Genomic DNA, 19326 nt, shown 5'->3' on the forward strand with positions numbered 1-19326 from the left:
TCTTAGGCCACTTAACTCTTTTAGTCTTGCCTTGCTCTTATTAAAGAGTAAGGGATTAATATGATGTGAGCAATTTGGACCTTTGATGATGCTTTTAGCTGTGCTGTCCTGTGGCTTAATAAATATGACTCCTGATTACACGCTCCCTCAGGAATTAAATAAGAACAGATAATCCACTCATGTTGTTTTTTTAATGGGATGTGATCCATCCAACTTACAAAGCCTGTGTAATAGATCATCACTGGTGAGGCTTGTCATTTAAAAAAGGTACCAGATAATAAAGGTACGCCGGGAATTGGGAAAGACGGGCTGTGAACTGACTTTCAGATCTGGGTTTGGACCGCAGTTCCCCAGCTTCCTAACTGTGAGACTCTGTGCAGGTTTCCTGACTGCTCTAAGCTTAGTTTCTTTGCTTTTAGGATTGAAGATGAGAGAACCTGCTTCACCAGGTAGCTGGAGGGCCCCTAGTGAGGGGAGAGTGCCTGGTACGTGATAGGCGTCTGTGAGTCCCGTGCACCATTTGTGGGCTGAGGGGACACAGCAGTGGACAAGACCAGGCAGCTGCCGCCAGGATGCTCACTTTCTCCTGGGAGTCTCTCTGGCCTTTGCAGATTTACAAAACCATTGTCTTTGATGAGAGGATTTGGATGGATGTTACACAATTTAGCTTGTCCTACACTGGAAAAGGTCAGTTTTCATTCCAATCCCAAAGAAAGGCAATGCCAAAGAATGCTCAAACTACCACACAATTGCACTCATCTCACTCACTAGTAAAGTAATGCTCAAAATTCACCAAGCCAGGCTTTAGCAATATGTGAACCATGAACTTCCAGATGTTCAAGCTGGTTTTAGAAAAGGCAGAGGAACCAGAGATCAAATTGCCAACATCTGCTGGATCATCGAAAAAGCAAGAGAGTTCCAGAAAAACATCTATTTCTGCTTTACTGGCTACGCCAAAGCCTTTGACTGTGTGAATCCAATAAACTGTGGAAAATTCTGAAAGAGATGGGAATACCAGACCACCTGACCTGCCTCTTGAGAAACCTATATGCAGGTCAGGAAGCAACAGTTAGAACTGGACATGGAACAACAGACTGGTTCCAAATAGGAAAAGGAGTCCGTCAAGGCTGTATATTGTCACCCTACTTATTTAACTTCTATGCAGAGTACATCATGAGAAACGCTGGGCTGGAAGAAGCACAAGCTGGAATCAAGATTGCCGGGAGAAATCTCAATAACCTCAGATATGCAGATGACACCACCCTTATGGCAGAAAGTGAAGAGGAACTCAAAAGCCTCTTGATGAAAGTGAAGGTGGAGAGTGAAAAAGTTGGCTTAAAGCTCAACATTCAGAAAACGAAGATCATGGCATCTGGTCCCTTCACTTCATGGGAAATAGATGGGGAAACAGTGGAAACAGTGTCAGACTTTCTTTTGGGGGGCTCCAAAATCACTGCAGATGGTGATTGCAGCCATGGAATTAAAAGATGCTTACTCCTTGGAAGGAAAGTTACGACCAACCTAGATAGCATATTCAAAAGCAGAGACATTACTTTGCCAACAAAGGTTCGTCTAGTCAAGGCTATGGTTTTTCCAGTGGTCATGTATGGATGTGAGAGTTGGACTGTGAAGAAAGCTGAGCGTTTAAGAATTGATGCTTTTGAATTGTGGTGCTGGAGAAGACTCTTGATAGTCCCTGGGACTGCAAGGAGATCCAACCAGTCCATTCTGAAGGAAACCAGTCCTGGGTGTTCATTGGAAGGACTGATGTTGAGGCTGAAACTCTGATACTTTGGCCACCTCATGAGAAGAGTTGACTCATTGGAAAAGACCCTGATGCTGGGAGGGATTGGGGGCAGGAGGAGAAGGGGACGACGGAGGATGAGATGGCTGATGGCATCACCGACTCAATGGACGTGAGTCTGAGTGAACTCCGGGAGTTGGTGATGGACACGGAGGCCTGGCGTGCTGCAATTCATGGAGTCACAAAGAGTCAGACATGACTGAGCGACTGAACTGAACACAGTAGTTAAGAGTACAAAACCCTGGTGTGAAATGTGAGAACAGTGTAGTATTCTGTATATTGAAAAATAGTGTGTAAGGATAGAATGGAATATTGTCCTCCAGATTCTGTACACTTTCTTGGTTTAGCACTAAGTCATGTCCGACTCTTGTGACCCCATGGACTGTAGCCCGCCAGTCTCCTCTGTTCATGGAATTTCCCAGGCAAGAATACTGAAGTGGGTTGCCATTTCCTTCTCCAGGGGATCTTCCTGACCCAGGGATCAAACCTGGGTCTCCTGTATTGCAGACGCTCTCTTGCGTTGCAGGTGGATTCTTTACCGACTGACCCACCCACTTTCTTGTTGCTCAGCTGCACGATGTACTCTGCATGTAAGTTAAACAAGCAGGGTGACAATAGACAGCCTTGACGTACTCCTTTCCCAGTTTTGAACCAGTCCATTGTTCCACATTGGGTTCTAACAGTTGTTTCTTGACCTGAATACAGGTTTCTCGGGAGGCAGGTAAGGTAGTCTGGTATTCCCATCTCTTTAAGAATTTTCCAGTTTGTTGTGATCCACACAGTCAAGGGTTTAGCGTAGTCAATGAAGTAGAGATAGATGTGTTTCTGGAATTCTCTTACTTTTACTGTGATCCAACGGATGTTGGCAATTTGATCTCTGGTTCCTCTGCCTTTTTAAAAATCCAGCATGTACATCTGGAAGTTTTTGGTTCACGTAATGTTGAAACCTAGATTGAAGGATTTTGAGCACTACTTTGCTAGCGTGTGAGATGAGTGCAACTGTACGGTAGTTTGAACATTCTTCGGCGTTGCGCTTCTTTGGGATTAGAATGAAAACTGACCTGTTCTAGCCCTCGGGCCACTGCTGAGTTTTGCAAATTTGCTGGGATCTTGAGTGCAGCACTTTTACAGAATCATCTTTTAGGATATGACATAGTTCAGCTGGAATTCCGTCACATGCACTACCTTTGTTCGTAGTAATGCTTGCTAATGCCTACTTGACTTCACATTCCAGGATGACTGGCTCTAGGTGAGTGACCACACCACTGTGGTTATCCAGGTCACTACTGGGGCTGACTGTGACTCAGATCATGAGCTCCTATTGCAAAATTCAGACTTAAACTGAAGAAAGTATGGCCTAGTGGTTTTCCCTACAACACTTCTTCTGTGCATTTTACTGTGAAACTGGAAAGATGTTTGGAACATATTTATTGAATTCTCCTGAACGTCCACTAGAGGGTGGTCTAATCCTATTCCTATTTTTAAAGTCTAAAATGTCAAGAGCTTTTCTGAATTCTCTGTTGCTTAGTTTATTTTGTATGACCTACTTAAAAAGACACCTTCATCTAGAACAGAAGATTCTGTTAATTCTCAGATAACACAGTTCTGTAAGATAATGACAGCCTTGTACTGAGCTTGCTTGCCTCTTTCTTTCAATCTGACCTGACCGGATACTTTGCCGTTCTGCTTTCTCTGTACAGAATTTGAGAGTGCATCTAGCTAGGAGACCGTCACAGTTTTTACGGTTTCATGAAGCAGATTATCTTATGGTCCAGGTTATGTTCTGAGATTAGACCCTTCAAGGGACATATTAGCTCTCTTTCGACACGGTTTAGTATATACTGCACAGATCTCATTTGTTTCATGATGGTTTTTAATGCACTCTTCAAAGTTCCTTGTTACCACACCATCATTACCTTATCACGCGAAAAGTGACAAAAGCATTGAAGATTCTTGTGGTCCTTTAGTGCCTGGCCTCCTGTGACCTATGGGTTTGCAAAGATTTCTTTGTTCCCTGAGGCTAATTATTTTTGCTAGAAAATACTCATTAAATGTGAAGTTATGAATTTTAATGTGTTGCTCCACTCTTCATATGTCAGTGGTCACACTGCACATAGTATGTATCTGAAAATGGCACAAAGGAAAATTCCAGACAGCACAGCTCTTCCTCTGGGGCGGTCTCCACATGAGGGCTTGTGACGTTCTTTCCTGCACAGCTGTCAGGCTCTCCCAGATGGCCCTTCCCAATAAAATTCCACCCATCCTCCCCACCGATCACTAACTGAGACATATACTGTTGTTATAGTGAGCAAAATGGTGAGGCTGGAACTTCTTGTGAAGGTACTTTTGTGCCTGTGGAGGCCTGCTAGTGTTTTATGCACGTGCATTCTAAGTCTGGTTACCAGATTTACTCAAATCTGCGACTGTTTCCTAGCAGAAGATGAGCAGGGTGTGACGGGGAGATTAAATCTCCGCCTGTTTAAATTCAATATAAAATATTCAGAGTACATACCATATATATGCTTATTATTTAAAGAGCATTTGGTAAAGTTTTTCATATAAAAAGGGAGGAAAATTCATGTTCATCAGTGAAGTTCTTACATATTTTATTACTGACCTCAAGCCTGATAAAAGTTAAAATGGAAAGGTTCCGTGGCTGCTGCTGCTTTAACTCACTGGGCCTAACTTGATACACTGATAACAGTGTTTTCAGAGTTCTCTGCCCATGTTTGATTTGCTCATTGACAAAATTTAGCATAACCTAATATGTAAATTAGATGAATACGAATCATAGATTTGCTTTCTTGGTTATTATTCTTTGTTTTAGAGTGATAGAATCATGTATCTCCAGAAATCCTTCTTAATTGAATTCAGCAGACCAGATGTTTTGTTGTTGTTCAGGCACTAATTTGGGTCCCACTCTTTGTGACCCCATGGACTGCAGCACGTCAGGCTTCCCTGTCCTTCACCATCTCCTGAGTTTGCTCAAACTCATGTCCACTGAGTCGATGATGCCATCCAACCATCTCATCCTCTGTCGCCCCCTTCTCCTGCTGCCCTCAATTTTCCCAGCATCAGAGTCTGCATCAGGTGACCAAAGTATGGAGCTTCAGCTTCAGCATCAGTCCTTCCAGTGAATATTCAGGACTGATTTCCTTTAAGATTGATTGGTTTGATCTCCTTGCAGTCCAAGGGACTCTCAAGAGTCTTCTCCAACATCACAGTTCAAAAGCGTCAATTCTTCAGTGCTCAGCTTTCCTTATAGTCCAACTGTCACATCCATACATGATCACTGGAAAAACCATAGCTTTGGCTAGACGGACCTTTGTTGGTAAAGTAATGTCTCTGCTTTTTAATATACTGTCTAGGTTTGTTCTAGCTTTTCTTCTAAGGAGCAAGCATCTTTTAATTTTGTGGCTGCAGTCATCATCTGCAGTGACTTTGGAGCCCAAGAAAATGAAATCGGTTACTGCTTCTACTTTGTCCCCTTCTATTTCCCATGAAGTGATGGGACTGGATGTTGCAAAGATGTAGTCTTTACCCTTAAGGTATTTACAGAATGCTGAGAAAGATAAGAGTACAAAATAGTGGCATAATGTCAGAGTAGGAGTCCTGGGCAGGGTTCATGGGCCAATGGAAGCACAGATGAGGGAGAGAGAGCTCTGACCTGAACCTGCCAGGGAGATGTGGGGTTGGGGAGGGGGGAAGCAAAGACCCCTCAGGACAGGCAGGCACACACGGGACCCTCCTCGGAGTGATGAGCGGTCGTGAAGGAGGGTGGTGGTGAGGCTGGAAAAGTAGTCTCTGAGCAGGGAGTGGGAGGTCCCTGAATGCTCGGGTAGGGAGTTAAACTGTAAGTCCTCAGGAGCCTTTGAAACTTGTGAAGGGGAGAACTGGGAGTTGGGCAGGAGCCGTAACGTGACCCCGGACTCTCCCGAGCACGTTAAGCCTCAGGTTGCCGTCCAGCACAGGGACACACTGCTGGCCTGTACGTCAAAGCCCCTCTGTTACCCAGCCCCCTGCATGCTGAGGATAACATGCGTGATGCTAAAGGGACCAAGTCGCTTAGAGCTAAATGGATTCTGTATTAAATGTAATTATTTCTAGTTCTTATCACTAATCAAAGTGAAATAGCCTTTAAATAATCCTGTTAGCTATGATCGTCTTGTAAGACCCTGTCAAACTAGTTCTAACAGAGTGAGCTGAACACTCCTTCTTCAGGGCCAGTAGCACGAGCATCCAGGCTGAGGCTCCCACTCGTTTTTCCATTTAATATAATAACAAAAAATAATCTGTACAGCAACTGATACATTAACACCATTTTTCCTGTTCTCCTTTCCATATATATATTCCTCAGGTATCATTGATGACATTTCTGAAAATCTTAGATGTAATTTTTCATTGATTAAAACTTAGATTTTTGCTGTTTCAGGTTAGGCTTTCCATAGTCACAGGTAATAGCTGTTGTATGCGACCCCTGAAGACAGATTCAAAACTGTTATGAACTGCATTATCAGTCTTCCAGACTTACACTGATCTACAGTGATATATCAATTATGTTAAAAGTCATTACCTAAAATGTTCTTGAAGAGAAGTGCTAAACTACTTGCCACATTTTAACTTTTTAATAAAATTTAATTTTTCCTCCTAAATCCATGTCTTTTTAAGCCCTAGACCCTACCAAATACAAAAGCACAGATATTTAGTAGAGCTAAAATTTAGGGTATTAAAAATGTGGGGAGTTCCCTGGTAGTCCAGTGATTAAGACTCTGCCTTCCAACTCAGGGGGTGCGGGTTTGATCTTTGTTTGGGGAACTGAGTGAAGGGAACTTCACTTTCCCCGAAGTTTAAGGGCTTCCTTTGTGGCTCAGCTGGTAAGGAATCCACCTGCAATGCAGGAGACCTGGGTTCGACCCTGGGTTGGGAAGATCCCCTGGAGAAGGGAAAGGCTCCCCACTCAGTATCCTGGCCTGGAGAATTCCATGGACTGTATAGTCCATGGGGTCGCAAAGTCGGACACAACTGAGTGATTCTCACTGGGGAACTAAGGTCCCGTGTGCCATACCATGTGGCTAAAAAAATTTTTTTTTATGTTTCTGGATTTAATATCTGTGGGTCAAACAAATTCATTTAAAACAGGCAAAATTTGCATCTTAGTAAACCTAATGGCACCCCACTCCAGTACTCTTGCCTGGAAAATCCCATGGATGGAGGAGCCTGGTGGGCTGCAGTCCATGCAGTTGCTAAGAGTTGGATATGACTGAGCAACTTCACTTTCACTTTTCACTTTCCTGCATTGGAGAAGGAAATGGCAACCCACTCCAGTGTTCTTGCCTGGAGAATCCCAGGGACGGGGGAGCCTGGTGGGCTGCCATCTATGGGGTCACAGAGAGTCGGACATGACTGAAGTGACTTAGCAGGAAACCTAAAACTACAAGTTGAAATTCCGGAAAAGAAAAAGTGAAAGTGTTGGTCGCTCGGTCACGTCTGACTCTCTGCGATCCCATGGACCGTAGCCCACCAGGCTCCTCTATCCATGGAATTTGAAACTTGCTCCTTGTGTTGGTGCTACAGAAACGAACTTAGAAAGTCACATGGCAATCTAGCAGCTAAGGGAAGGAATTAGACCCAGCGCCCTTGAATCTTAGCTGTTTGAATGAAACTGAGGCTGCAAAGCAGCACAGCCAGCTTGCTCCCCCGCCCCGACCCCCGTGACACACATTCTCGCCGAGCCTCACACTCACCCGTCTATGGCAGATGCCTCTCCTCTGGTTTTCACAGGCCCTCACCCCTGTCAGGCTGTGTTGTCTCTGAAACGCGCCTCCCTCCACTCTGAGCCCTCTGAGCACGCGGTTTCTCTTTTTCATCCTTGTGTCCCAGCGTCTGGGACGTGTGGCGAGTGCCTGGTAGATGGCCATGATGCTGTCTGAGGTCTAAAACCTTTGACCCCTAAAACTTTTCTGTTGTCTAAGAAAACAACTGGTCCTCACCCCTACAGCCGTGAAATCTTGGTTTACTTAAGCACCTATCAACTGGAAATCATTGTGTGAAAGAGAGACTCAGTTTTGATCCCTGACTGCTCATCACTAGCTAGGTGACCTTGGGCAGGACACTGAAGTAATCTCTGCAGGCTGTGACTTCACTGTTTTAAATGAAGGATTTGACAGAGGATCTCCATGTGCCGAGTTCTGTGGCCTAGAGGCAGTGTGGAGTGGTTGAAAGACCAGCGGACAGTGAGCGATGCTTCCTGAGTGTTCAGTGCCTTGGAGGTTTATGTATATCATGTTCAAGGCAAAACAATGCTAAAGTAACTTGAAATCTCAAATATTAAATTATGTTTGGTATAATTTGTGTTAATTATATTTTGATATACTCTTATTATTTGGAAATTGATTATTCATGTGTGGTATATGTGATCATTAGGATATCAACATCAGATTAATCAAGACACTCTGTTTCCCTATACTGGTTAATGAAGTGTAAAGTATTTTGTGAAGTTGTGTTTTAAAAATGTTTGAGATATAAAAATATACTCAAGATAATTTGAAATATATTTTAATGTTGGTACATTTTGCTTCAAGAAAGTTTAATAAAATTTTTAAATAAATGCAAAATAATCTCAACAGTTCAAACTTTTAACTTCTAGACACTTTTTCTTTTCTCCATGATCAAGGATTCTGCTTTTTGACGTTCATTTCTTCTTTTGACCTTGTATACTTTCAGCTCATTTAGAGGCTAGTTTTGAGGAGGTAGAAAACCACCTGCTGAATCTGGAGGATTTATGTGGACAGTGTGAATTAGAGAGACACAAACATATGCAGTCCCAGCAACTGGAAGATTACAAGAAAAATAAGAGGTGAGTTTGGGAAATTGGCCCCGATATTCATGTGCAATCTCAAAGTTTCCCACAGAACCTTACACGCTACTCTTTATAAGTTTGGGGTGATAAAAGACAGGGGTTTTAGGTAAAGCTCTTTAATAAGCTTTCCAAACATGTTTTGCTTGGTTTTGTTTTGTTGGTATCACTATCAGTTGCCGTTTTATGGAGATGAGTTCTGAAAAGCTGAGTATGGGATAAACGGTGGAGGGAGCAGTGCAACAGACAGAACGTCCAAGAGAGGAGAACCCCTGACCTCGTGTCCTCCAAGCGGCAGATCCTGGGTGGCCTTTTCCCTTTGCTTCCTTTTCTTGTCTTTCCTTTAGAGCAGGAGGAAAAGGAACCTGAGTGCTGACTGGAAAGGCGCTCAGCTTTGTCACATACTGTGCATGAGACCTTCAGGAAGTTATTGAATCTCTTAGCCTCAATGTGTGTAGCTTACAGTGACCATGACAGTGTCCCTGCCTCCTGGAGTCGTGGTGAGGAGTCCGTGAGGTGGCCATTACCAGACGCAGTGCGTGCCCTGCCACAGTGGGCATCGTGGTCACTGTTTTCACTGGGTGAGCCAGAGATGGGTAATGAGATTTGGAACACTGGCGAACCAGAGCTGGAGATGGGTAATAAGATTTGGAACACTGAAATTTTATTTGTCGTTCTTTTCTTCACTCTCACCCAGTGACTTAGATATATTAGTACATTATAGTTTATATGTTACAAAATGAAAAGTAAGTGTTTGGAGAACAGCCTCATCTGTAATTTAAGTAAAAGCCAGAGTGGACTGGGCAAGTCTTAACATGTGTCACGTAACGGAAATATCATTTTAGATCTGGGGTGGTGTCGTAGAAAGAGAGCACTGTTGATAGAATCAGAAGACGCCAGTCCCGGCTCCATCGGCTACTGATTCTGTGCTCTGGGGCAAGCCATTCGCTTTCCTCTATCCTGTTGTAAAACTTTTCTTGACTAGCATTTGAAAGACTTCTTAAAAGATTACATCATTCGTTAGGCCTCTTTCTGGTGCCTCCCAGAACCCTGGCAGTCAGACTTGTCTCCCCTGGGCAGAGAATTGGAGAGGTCATCTGAGAGCCTGACCAGCCTGCGAGAAAGGAGCTGCAGGGACGGACACTGGGAGCCTCTGATGAAACGCTGGGTCTGCACCCTAGTGCCCCTGACGATGGGCCCCACACCTCTGTATGCTTCTCATCAGCCTGGTGGTGCCTCACTCTTAAGTATGAATGCTCAGCTAACGAGTATACCCAATTGAAGAAAGGTTCCAAGATGAACAGGGCCAAAATAAATTAAAAATAGTAATTATTTTTAAAGACCCACAGAGGAATGAGATACTGTGATGGGAGCAGAAGAAAACTTAAGAACAAAAACTAATTAATAACCTCAGGTGTATCTTACAGGAGACCATTTTGCATTTATGAGGCACAAACAGGATGCTCTAGAGAAGGGATAATTAGAGAACAAGAAAGCTCTTGGGCATCAAATACGTGATTGCAGAAGTAGAAGGCTTTAAGTGAAGCATTAAAAGACGATGTTACGACTTCCCTGGTGGTACAATGGATAAGAATCCACCTGTCAGTGCAGGGGACACGGGTTCAATCCCTAGTACAGGAAGATTCCACGTGCCATGGAGCAACTAAGCCCGTGCCACAACCACTGAGCCGGCACTCTAGAACTGGGGAGTCACACTACTGAAGCCCGCGCACCTAGAGCCTGTGCTCCACAGCGAGAGAAGCCACCCCAGTGAGAAGCCCACACCCTGAAACGAAGCATGGTCCCCTTCTCGCTACAACTAGAGAAAACCTGCACCCAGCCGCAAAGACCCAGTGCAGTCAAAAATAAATAATTAAAAAAATAAAGTTGTTTTAAAAGAACAAAAGATAATGTAAACTTTTACATGCAAGAACAAAAAGACTGAGAAAAGCTGAGAATGCTTAGAAAATTGGAGAGTTAATTTTTAAGTCCTATATACTAGGAGCTTGAGAAAGAAAGGGAAGAGAAAAAGAGGAGACAAATTCACTAAAGAAGTAATAATACAAGAAAATTGTTCAGAACGGAAGGATATGACTGAGTTGGAAAGGGTCCACCAAGGACGTAATGAGTGGGGAGAGAGCCGTCTTCAGTACGTACTTTTGTACACTGCACTAGAGTCAGGGTGAAAAATCATGAAAGCCTTCCTAAAGGTCCTAAGGAACTGCAGCTTTTCCGCAGCAACCCCGTAAGTAGAAAATGATTTTTACTGTATATTTACTTACCCCGGTTCGATTCCTGGATCAGGAAGATCTGCTGGAGAAGGGATAGGCTACCCACTCCAGTATCCTTGGGCTTCCCTTGTGGCTCAGCTGGTAAAGAATCCGCTTGCAAGGGGAGAGACCTGGGTTTGATTCCTGGGTTGAGAAGATCCTCTGGATCTCCAGTATCACCCACTCCAGTATTCTGGATCTCCAGAATACCCACTCCAGTATTCTGGCCTGGAGAATTCCATGGACTGTATAGTCCATGGGGTCACAAGGAGTTGGATACGACTGAGCAACTTTCCCTTTCATTTTATTTACTTAGCTAAAGTTTCAGTCAGTGTGAAGAAATAGTAACTTCCAAACATACAAGGGGCTCCAGTTTAGCTCATGTGCAGACTTTATCAGGAAGTGGCCGGAGGATACGCTCTACAAATTAGGGAATAAACCAGTAAGAAGGAAGACGGAGTGTGGAAGAGAGACGAGCTGCTCTTAGCGGATGTGTCCAGTTCGAGAGAAACAGAATTCCTCGGATGATGGTGAAGAAAAGCTTCAGCGGGTCTGGAGAGCAGCCCAGACAGAAGCAGGAAGATCCCCCAGAGGATTCCAGGAGCAGTGTTTTCCAGGGGAGACTCTCTAGTGTGTGTGAGCACGTTGAGCTGGGTTTATAAGCTCTGATTGGAGAGTTTGATTATGTATTAGTGATAGGAATGTTTTCTAAAAAACTAAGCAAATAAGATGACTCTTAACACTAAGAAAATGCAATTTTACAAGAAAAGAAATGATACAATACATGGCTCAGTTATAGATTTTATACATATATATATATATTCTGATAATAATTAAGTGTGGCATATGGAGTCAAGCCAGAATTGTAGGTTATTGGGAAGATGCAGTGGAGGCATGTTTGTGTGGAGGGATGGGAGGGGTTGAAGGAAGCTAATCCTCAGCTTTCACAGCAGGAAATCAGTAAGCAATATTTAAAATGGGAAAAAATGAATAAATATCAGTGTTGACATGTTCTTTAGAAAAAATGAGGTAAATACTAGAAGAACTGACTGTAGCTGCTTTCAAAAAAGCAGGACAGGGACTTCCCTTATAGTCCAGTGGTTGAGAGTCTGCTCTTCCAGTGCAGGGGGCGTCAGTTTGATCCCTGGTCTGGAACTAACGGAGAAGGCAATGGCATCCCACTCCAGGACTCTTGCCTGGAAAATCCCATGGAGGGAGGAGCAAGTTAGGCTGCAGTCCATGGGGTCGCTAGAGTTGGACACGACTGAGCGACTTCACTTTCACTTTTCACTTTCGTGCATTGGAGAAAGAAATGGCAACCCACTCCAGTGTTCTTGCCTGGAGAATCCCAGGGACGGGGGAGCCTGGTGGGCTGCCGTCTATGGGGTCACACAGAGTCGGACACGACTGAAGTGACTTGGCGGCAGCAGGCAGCAGCTAGGAACTAAGACCTTGCATGCTGCCTGATGTGGTTTAAAAAAAAAAAAAAAGGACAGAAAGATGGGGAGCACTGAGTGAGGCACTGATCTGCTTCATCATGAACCCTTGTGGGTACTATTTGACCTAAGGAATATACGTGTACTGTTTTGATAAACATAATTTTTTTGTTTTTTGTTAGCTGCAGCACTTCCTGATGTATTTTGCAGGAACAGAGGACTGAAAAGATAGCCTCTGATAAAACAGTCCACGATCAAATAAGTTCCAGAAACACTTGAGCCTGAATTTGCCTCATTTAACTTTGTAGTACACGTACACATGGTGATGTATTACACGTAGTACATGCCAGTGTGTTAAGGGTTCTGAGAATTCTCATGATAGAGAAATACGTTTGACTCACCACTTCACAGCTTACTTGCTTACAGAACCAGTTTGTGTGTAATATATATTAAAATTCCGTGAGTTGGTATCCTATAGTATACCATTGAAAAATTTTTCCAAAACTCCAAATTAAATATCTGTGGTCCACAAGGGAAGAGTCTCTTAGAAATAAACCTCCTTCCTCTTTAACAAGCAGCCTACAAACTAGTGATTTTTCTTTTCTGGCTCTGGAGGAGATAACATGTAATATAAGGGTTGGCTATATGATGTGGCTTCCCTGGTGGCTCAGATGGTAAAGTGTCTGCCTACAATGCGGGAGACCTGGGTTCAATCCCTGGGTCGGGAAGATCCTCTGGAGAAGGAAATGGCAACCCACTCCAGTACTCTTGTCTGGAAAAATCCCGTGGACAGAGGAGCGTGGTAGGCTATAGTTCATGGGGTTGCAAACAGTCGGACACGACTGAGAGACTTCACACATCACATATGATGTGAGGGCATTACAGTGTTCTCCCACTACATAGCTTTCCAGAAAATCTGGGTCGGACAACTCGATGAGGGTGGAGAGAGCAGGGGACTGAAAGGTAACGTCTCCTTCACCTCCAGCGCTGGGCGTGTCCATAGAGCACTGTCTCATCCCGCTCCCATCAGGGACTGGGACTGGGCGGGCAGCAGCTGTGGGAGTTGGGACAGAGGCTGAATTATTAGTACATGAACTCATGTAACTTCCTTGGGGCCAGGTTAAGGCCAGGTCCGTTTCTGACTGCTGCATTGGAACAAACGGAATCCATCCCAGGAGTTAGTGCATCTGTAGTTGAGAGTGGATATATGACATTTCATCATGTATTTGATAAGCATTCTCGGCACAAAGGATAAATTCCTGCCTCCTGTGAAAGGACGAATGTGACCCATCCCAACAGTTATGTGGCTTACGTGGCAGATTCCAGTGTGGGCAGAGGGAAAGAGCTTTAGAACACTCCTGGGGTGCATCCACCCTTGAAAAACATTTGAATCGGTGGTTTACCCTAAGTGGACTTCCCTGGTGGCTCAGTGGTAAAGAATCTGCCCACAGTGCAGGAGACACAGCGGAAATGTGGGTTCAGTCCTGGGTTGGGAAGATCCCCTGGAGAAGGAAATGGCTGCCACTCCAGTGTTCTTGCCTGGAGAATCCCATGGACAGAGGAGCCTGGGGGGGCTACAGTCCATGGGGTTGCAAAGAGTTGGACAGGACTGAGCATGTGCCTGCATTGCCCTAAGTGTTTCTGCATGGAAGGAGGATATCCTATTTTAGCTGGTTGTCTAATGAACATGACATATAAGCGACTGTGTAGTTGTGGGGGAAAATACCCATAAATAGCTTTTGTAATAACTCTTTTGCATATGAAGTGATATTAGTATGACTGATTGCTTTTATGGGCAGGAATAGACATCAGACAGTGGATAAACCATGGCTGTAGGCAGAGACAAGTACTGGTACCAGTAGTTGGGTCGTCAGATGGTTCAGAAGATGAGTTAGCCGTTATAAGTGTAACTGCTGGATGCCTTGTGTAGGTTTTCATAACCAATAGGAAATATATTTTTCATCAACTAAGAAGCATTAATATTGATTATATGAGCCAAAATAAAGAACATAAGACCATTTCCACGGGTTTGTCTAAGCTAGCAGTGAGAGAAATGGACTTGAGATGTGGAAGTCAGCTTGCATTTGACTTCCCAGGTGGCTCAGATGGTAAAGAATCTGCCTTTAATGCAGGAGACCTGGGTTCGATCTCCTGGAGAAGAGAATGGCTACCCACTCCAGTATTCTTGCCTGGAGAATTCTGTGGACAGAGGAGCCTAGTGAGCTACAGTCCATGGAGTCGGAAAGAGTTGGACACGGCTGAGCGAGTAACATTTGCATTTGTAGTCACGGATGTGGGGAGAACTAGATGGTAAATGTGTACATGATTTTTTAAAAGGATACTTTCAGACAATTGTATTGAAGAAAATAAAGCAGGGTAATGTGACAGTGGTGGGGAGGGAGGGCCCTTCCTGGAGGACACGTGAGGACTGAGGCCTGAGTAAGGAGGCAAGCGCACAGGGATGGAGAGGACACCCTCCCCTGCAGAGGGGCTGCAGGTGAGTGAAGGAGGAGAGTGAGAAGAGGAGAGTGAAGAAGAGGCGCTAAATGGAAAGGTACAATTCAGAGCTCCCTAAGTTTGTGATCTTTTCAGTACCACCATAATATTCCTTAGAATGATTGTTGAGATTCTTTCATAATAATGACATTAAAATCATATATAAGCTAGTGATCTAATTAAAATATTTTTTACTTCCAGAGTTCTAGATCCTTTGTTTTCCCCTTCAGTTTGTAGCATACCATCAGAATTTCTCTGAAAATAGCTGCATCTTAAAGAACAGTGTGATTTTAGTAAGTTAGCTTAATTATAAATGACTCATAATTTTAACACAGCCTTCCATTGGACTTGAAATCTGCTTTGGGGCATACTGAACTCTAGAAGCATTTTTCACTAATGCATTTAGGCTTTGAAACTTAATTGTTATCCCTTATAAACTGTCTCTTGTGAGTGGGGGGCACAGCTTCGGTTGATATGATTTAGCGCCCAGGCATATTCTGAAAGAGTCATTGTTCCTTTTGCTTTATGTATTACAGCTAAAGCTAAGGAACTGTGCTCTTCTTTGTGTTTGTGTTGTTGCTGTTGATGTGGACTGTAGACTAAGTTTTGTTGCTGTTGTTTTTTAGTCCCTCAGTCCTGTCTGACTCTCTGCAACCCCATGGACTGCAGCACGCCAGGCTTTCCTGTCCTTCATCATCACCCGGAGCTTGCTCAAACTCATGTCCATTGAGTCAGTGATGCCATCCAACCTTCTCATCCTCTGTCGTTCCCTTCTCCTCTTGCTTTCAATCTTCCCCAGCATCAGGGTTTTTTCCGATGAGTTGGCTCTTGGCATCAGATGGCCAAAGTGTGGAAGCTTCAGCATCAGTCCTTTCAATGAATATTCAGGGTTTATTTCCTTTAGGATCGACTGGTTTGATCTCCTCAGTCCAAGGAACTCTCAAGAGTCTTCTCTGACACCACAGTTTAAATGCATCAGTTCTTCAACGCTCAGCCTTCTTTATGATCCAGCTCTTACATTCATACATGACTACTGAGAAAACCATAGCTTTGACTAGCTGGACTTTTGTCAGCAAAGTGATGTCTCTGCTTTTTAATACGCTGTATAGGTTTGTCATCTTGTCTTCCAAGGAATAAGTGTCTTTTAATTTCATGGCTGCAGTCATCATCTGCAGAGATTTTGGAGCCCAAGAAAATAAAGTCTGTCACTGTTTGCATTGTTTCCCCATCTATTTGCCATGAAGTGATGGGACTGGATGCCATGATCTTAGTTTTTTGAATGTTGAGTTTTAAGCCAGCTTTTTCACTTTGCTCTTTCACTTTCCTCAAGAGGCTCTTTAGTTCCTCTTCACTTTCTGCCATAAGGGTGGTGTCATCTGTATATCTGAGGTTATGCAGACTAAGTTTAGAAAAGAGGCTCTTTAGTTCCTCTTTGCTTTCTGCCATACGGGTGGTGTCATCTGCACATCTGAAATTATGCAGACTAAGTTTAGAAAAGTCTTTAGGGCAAAGAATGATAGATTTGAGATGTTATGGCATGTCTTTAGTAGTATTTGACCAGCTTACATTCTAGAGAATAACCCACCAAACTCCTGAGCTTCAAGAAATGACATTTCAGAGAGTTGAGGGGATTGTGCTGGGCAGACTTGCCACAGGCCTGGCTTTGCTGAGAATAGGACAAGGAGGAGCTAGGGGCATTCTCCAAGGTGAAGGTGACTGGAACCAGAAGAGGAGGTCTGGTGGAGACGGGCAGGAAGGCAGCAACTAAGTAGCCCCTGAGGTTCTGTGTGGAGGGTGGTTTGGGTGCTGAGTGGGAAACAGATGAGCAGTGTCCCCTCAGGCAGCGCTTCTATGTAAAGGGTCCTCCCCAGGTGGAAGAACGTGGAAGCAGACTGACTCTCCCCCTGACCCAGCCAAAAACCAGACACAGTAAATGAAATAACACTCGTTGGGACACTTTACACTGGGCAGAGAGGAGAAGAGATCCTTGGTCAGTAGGAGACAAGCCCCGTGGTGGCTCCAGCATTCTGCCAGCAGAGTTTCCAGGCTGTGTGCAGAAAGGAAAACCAGGTAGAGTCTGGCAGGCCCTCTGAGCTGAAGAGTGGAGCTGAGCGTCTGGAAACCCAAAACAGCTGGAGTTTACAGGGCTCAGAACCAGAGAGCAGGAATACCGAGAATCTGCAGAGGGCTCCCCGGAAACTTCAGCAGGGGACCGGTCATTCACATGAGCAAACGACCCAGGGAGGAGGAGGAGGAGGGGACCGCACCCATTAGGATTAGTTAGCAGTGCCTGTCAGCCAGAGACTGAGAATTCCTGGGGAAATTCCTCGGGAAAGCTTCCCTTAACAGTTGGCCCTTGACTGAGCCCCGTTCCAGATCTGCTTAACTAATCAGAAAAGCAAGCATCAAAGAGATCAAGCTGTTTCCAAATAGATTAACTGTATCCCAGCAAGAATGTTTCTAGAAGCTACAAAAATAGCCAGTAGTCAACAAGGTAGATCATTCTAACAGGTTGCTTGTGAATGGACAAGATGCACGACACACCAGAGTTCAACTGAGGTTGCCAGAGAAAGGTGGTCTAAGGCTGTGTTATGTTAAGACTTCCATGGAGGCCAAATCCGTGATGCACTTTAAATATTTAACCTGTATTTCTCCTCTTAGCTCTTTAGGTAACTGTGCCCATTGACAGACCAGCCCTTATTTGCCTGGCCTCTGGAAGCCGTCTCTAGCACTCGCACCCTCAGTTTTCTCTGCTGCCATTGTAGATGCTGTGGTTCTGTTATTCTCTTGGGTTCTGTTATTGGTTATTGCTTCCTCTCATTCTGTGTAATAAAGATGTCTTATTCTGTAACGTACCCCCTCCGTAGGATCTGTGTAAGGAGCAAATGACAACAGGGCTTCTAAAGTTTTGAGAAAATTACCTCAAGCACGTGGGCCAGCTCTTCTCGCCCTTGAGAATGAAAGTCACTCAGTCGTGTCCAACTCTTTGCGACCCCATGGACTGTACAGTCCATGGAATTCTCCAGGCCAGAACACTGGAGTGGGTAGCCTTTCCCTTCTCTAGAGGAGCTTCCCAACTCAGGGATCGAACCCAGATCTCCTGCATTGTAGGCGGATTCTTTACCATCTGAGTGACAAGGGAGGCCCAAGAACTTTATCCAACTTCTACCCTCTCAGCCACAAACTCACCAAGCCAGTAAGGGTACACATCTTCAGGACTGCAGAATGCTTAAAAGATTAAATAAGAGTGGGTAGTAGCTGGTCTTTCAGGAGAGAGGTCTGGTAAGATCTTTCCTAGCCCTCAGTCATAGCAAAGGGAACTCTTCTACTGTGTTTAATACAAAAAGTATTGCTGGTCAACACGAAAAAAAATGCCCCTAAATATTTTCAAATGTGGAAAAAAGGTTAGAATTGATCTTGCACCTTACATTTTGAATGGTATTTTGCCATCTAGAATCATTGTGTTAGGTTTTTGACACGGGTTTGTCCTGGGGAAGCAGTTTAGTGTTTAAAGAAAGTATCCTTCCATCTCTGAGATGATTGTGTTTGTGGAGACATTTATCCAGGGCTCCAATCTGTTTGCATCTGTGGGTCTGATTTAGTTGACTTCTATACATGCACAGATTTAATATACTTCTTGCAACATTCCATGGATTTATTTGTTAATGTGATGCTTTTTTTTGTTTTTATTCTGCCCTCATAACTCAACCCCTGTGGATAAAATGATGAAATAGCAGCTTCACCCTTTGGAAATATTATTAGATTTTGAGTCCAGTGTTATTTGTTGAATGTTTTAGTTTCAGGGGTTTGTCATGCTAAATTCTGTGATAGCATTTGCTGAACTGAGTAAAATTTAAAATATAGTAAAAACCTAAAGGGAGGCATTTCAATTCTTCCTACTTAATTGATCTTCTGAAAATATTATTAAACTTTGGAAATGAAGAGACTCAGAGTTTTGAAATTGCAAGAGGCAAACAAGTTGTTATCATATCAGATGAATTACTACGTGGCCAAGCTTTTATTTTTTAATAAAGAATAAATTCCCCCCTAGTTAGAATAAGAGCTTCTTTTAAGAAGCAGGTATGTTTAGTCCTTCTGCAGCCAGAGTTCTTGGTAACCTGACTTGCTGAGTGTATGTCGTGTGTGACCCTGTGCACACATGTGGTCAGGGCAGATGACACATAATCTTTGCACTTCAGGATTTCGGCAGTGTGATTGTAGAGATGGCGTGTGTGCTAAGTCACTTCAGTTGTGTCTGACTCTGTGGGACCCTACGGTCTATAACCTTCCAGGCTCCTCTGTCCATGGGATTCTCAGGCAAGAATACTGGAGTGGGTTGCCATGCCCTCCTCCAGGGATCTTCCTGCCCCAGGGATGGAACCCGCATCTCTGACGTCTCCTGCATTGGCAGGCGGGCTCTTTATCACTAGTGCCACCTGGGTAGCCCCATAGGGATGACACCCG

At 44.1% G+C, this 19326-nt stretch overlaps 1 protein-coding gene across 2 annotated transcripts in view; it reads left to right on the plus strand.

Moving 5' to 3' along the window:
• The window catches only part of DTNBP1 (dystrobrevin binding protein 1), a 101397-nt gene that overhangs the window by 31152 nt on the left and 50919 nt on the right, over nt 1-19326 (plus strand). For both annotated transcript variants that reach the window (XM_070778364.1, XM_070778365.1), the window contains one exon: nt 8528-8660. In XM_070778364.1, the coding sequence (XP_070634465.1) occupies nt 8528-8660 (133 nt within the window). The remainder of the gene's footprint in view (nt 1-8527; nt 8661-19326) is intronic.

The sequence above is a fragment of the Bos indicus genome, chromosome 23 (genome assembly GCF_029378745.1).
Source record: "Bos indicus isolate NIAB-ARS_2022 breed Sahiwal x Tharparkar chromosome 23, NIAB-ARS_B.indTharparkar_mat_pri_1.0, whole genome shotgun sequence".
Classification (NCBI taxonomy): Eukaryota; Metazoa; Chordata; class Mammalia; order Artiodactyla; family Bovidae; genus Bos; species Bos indicus.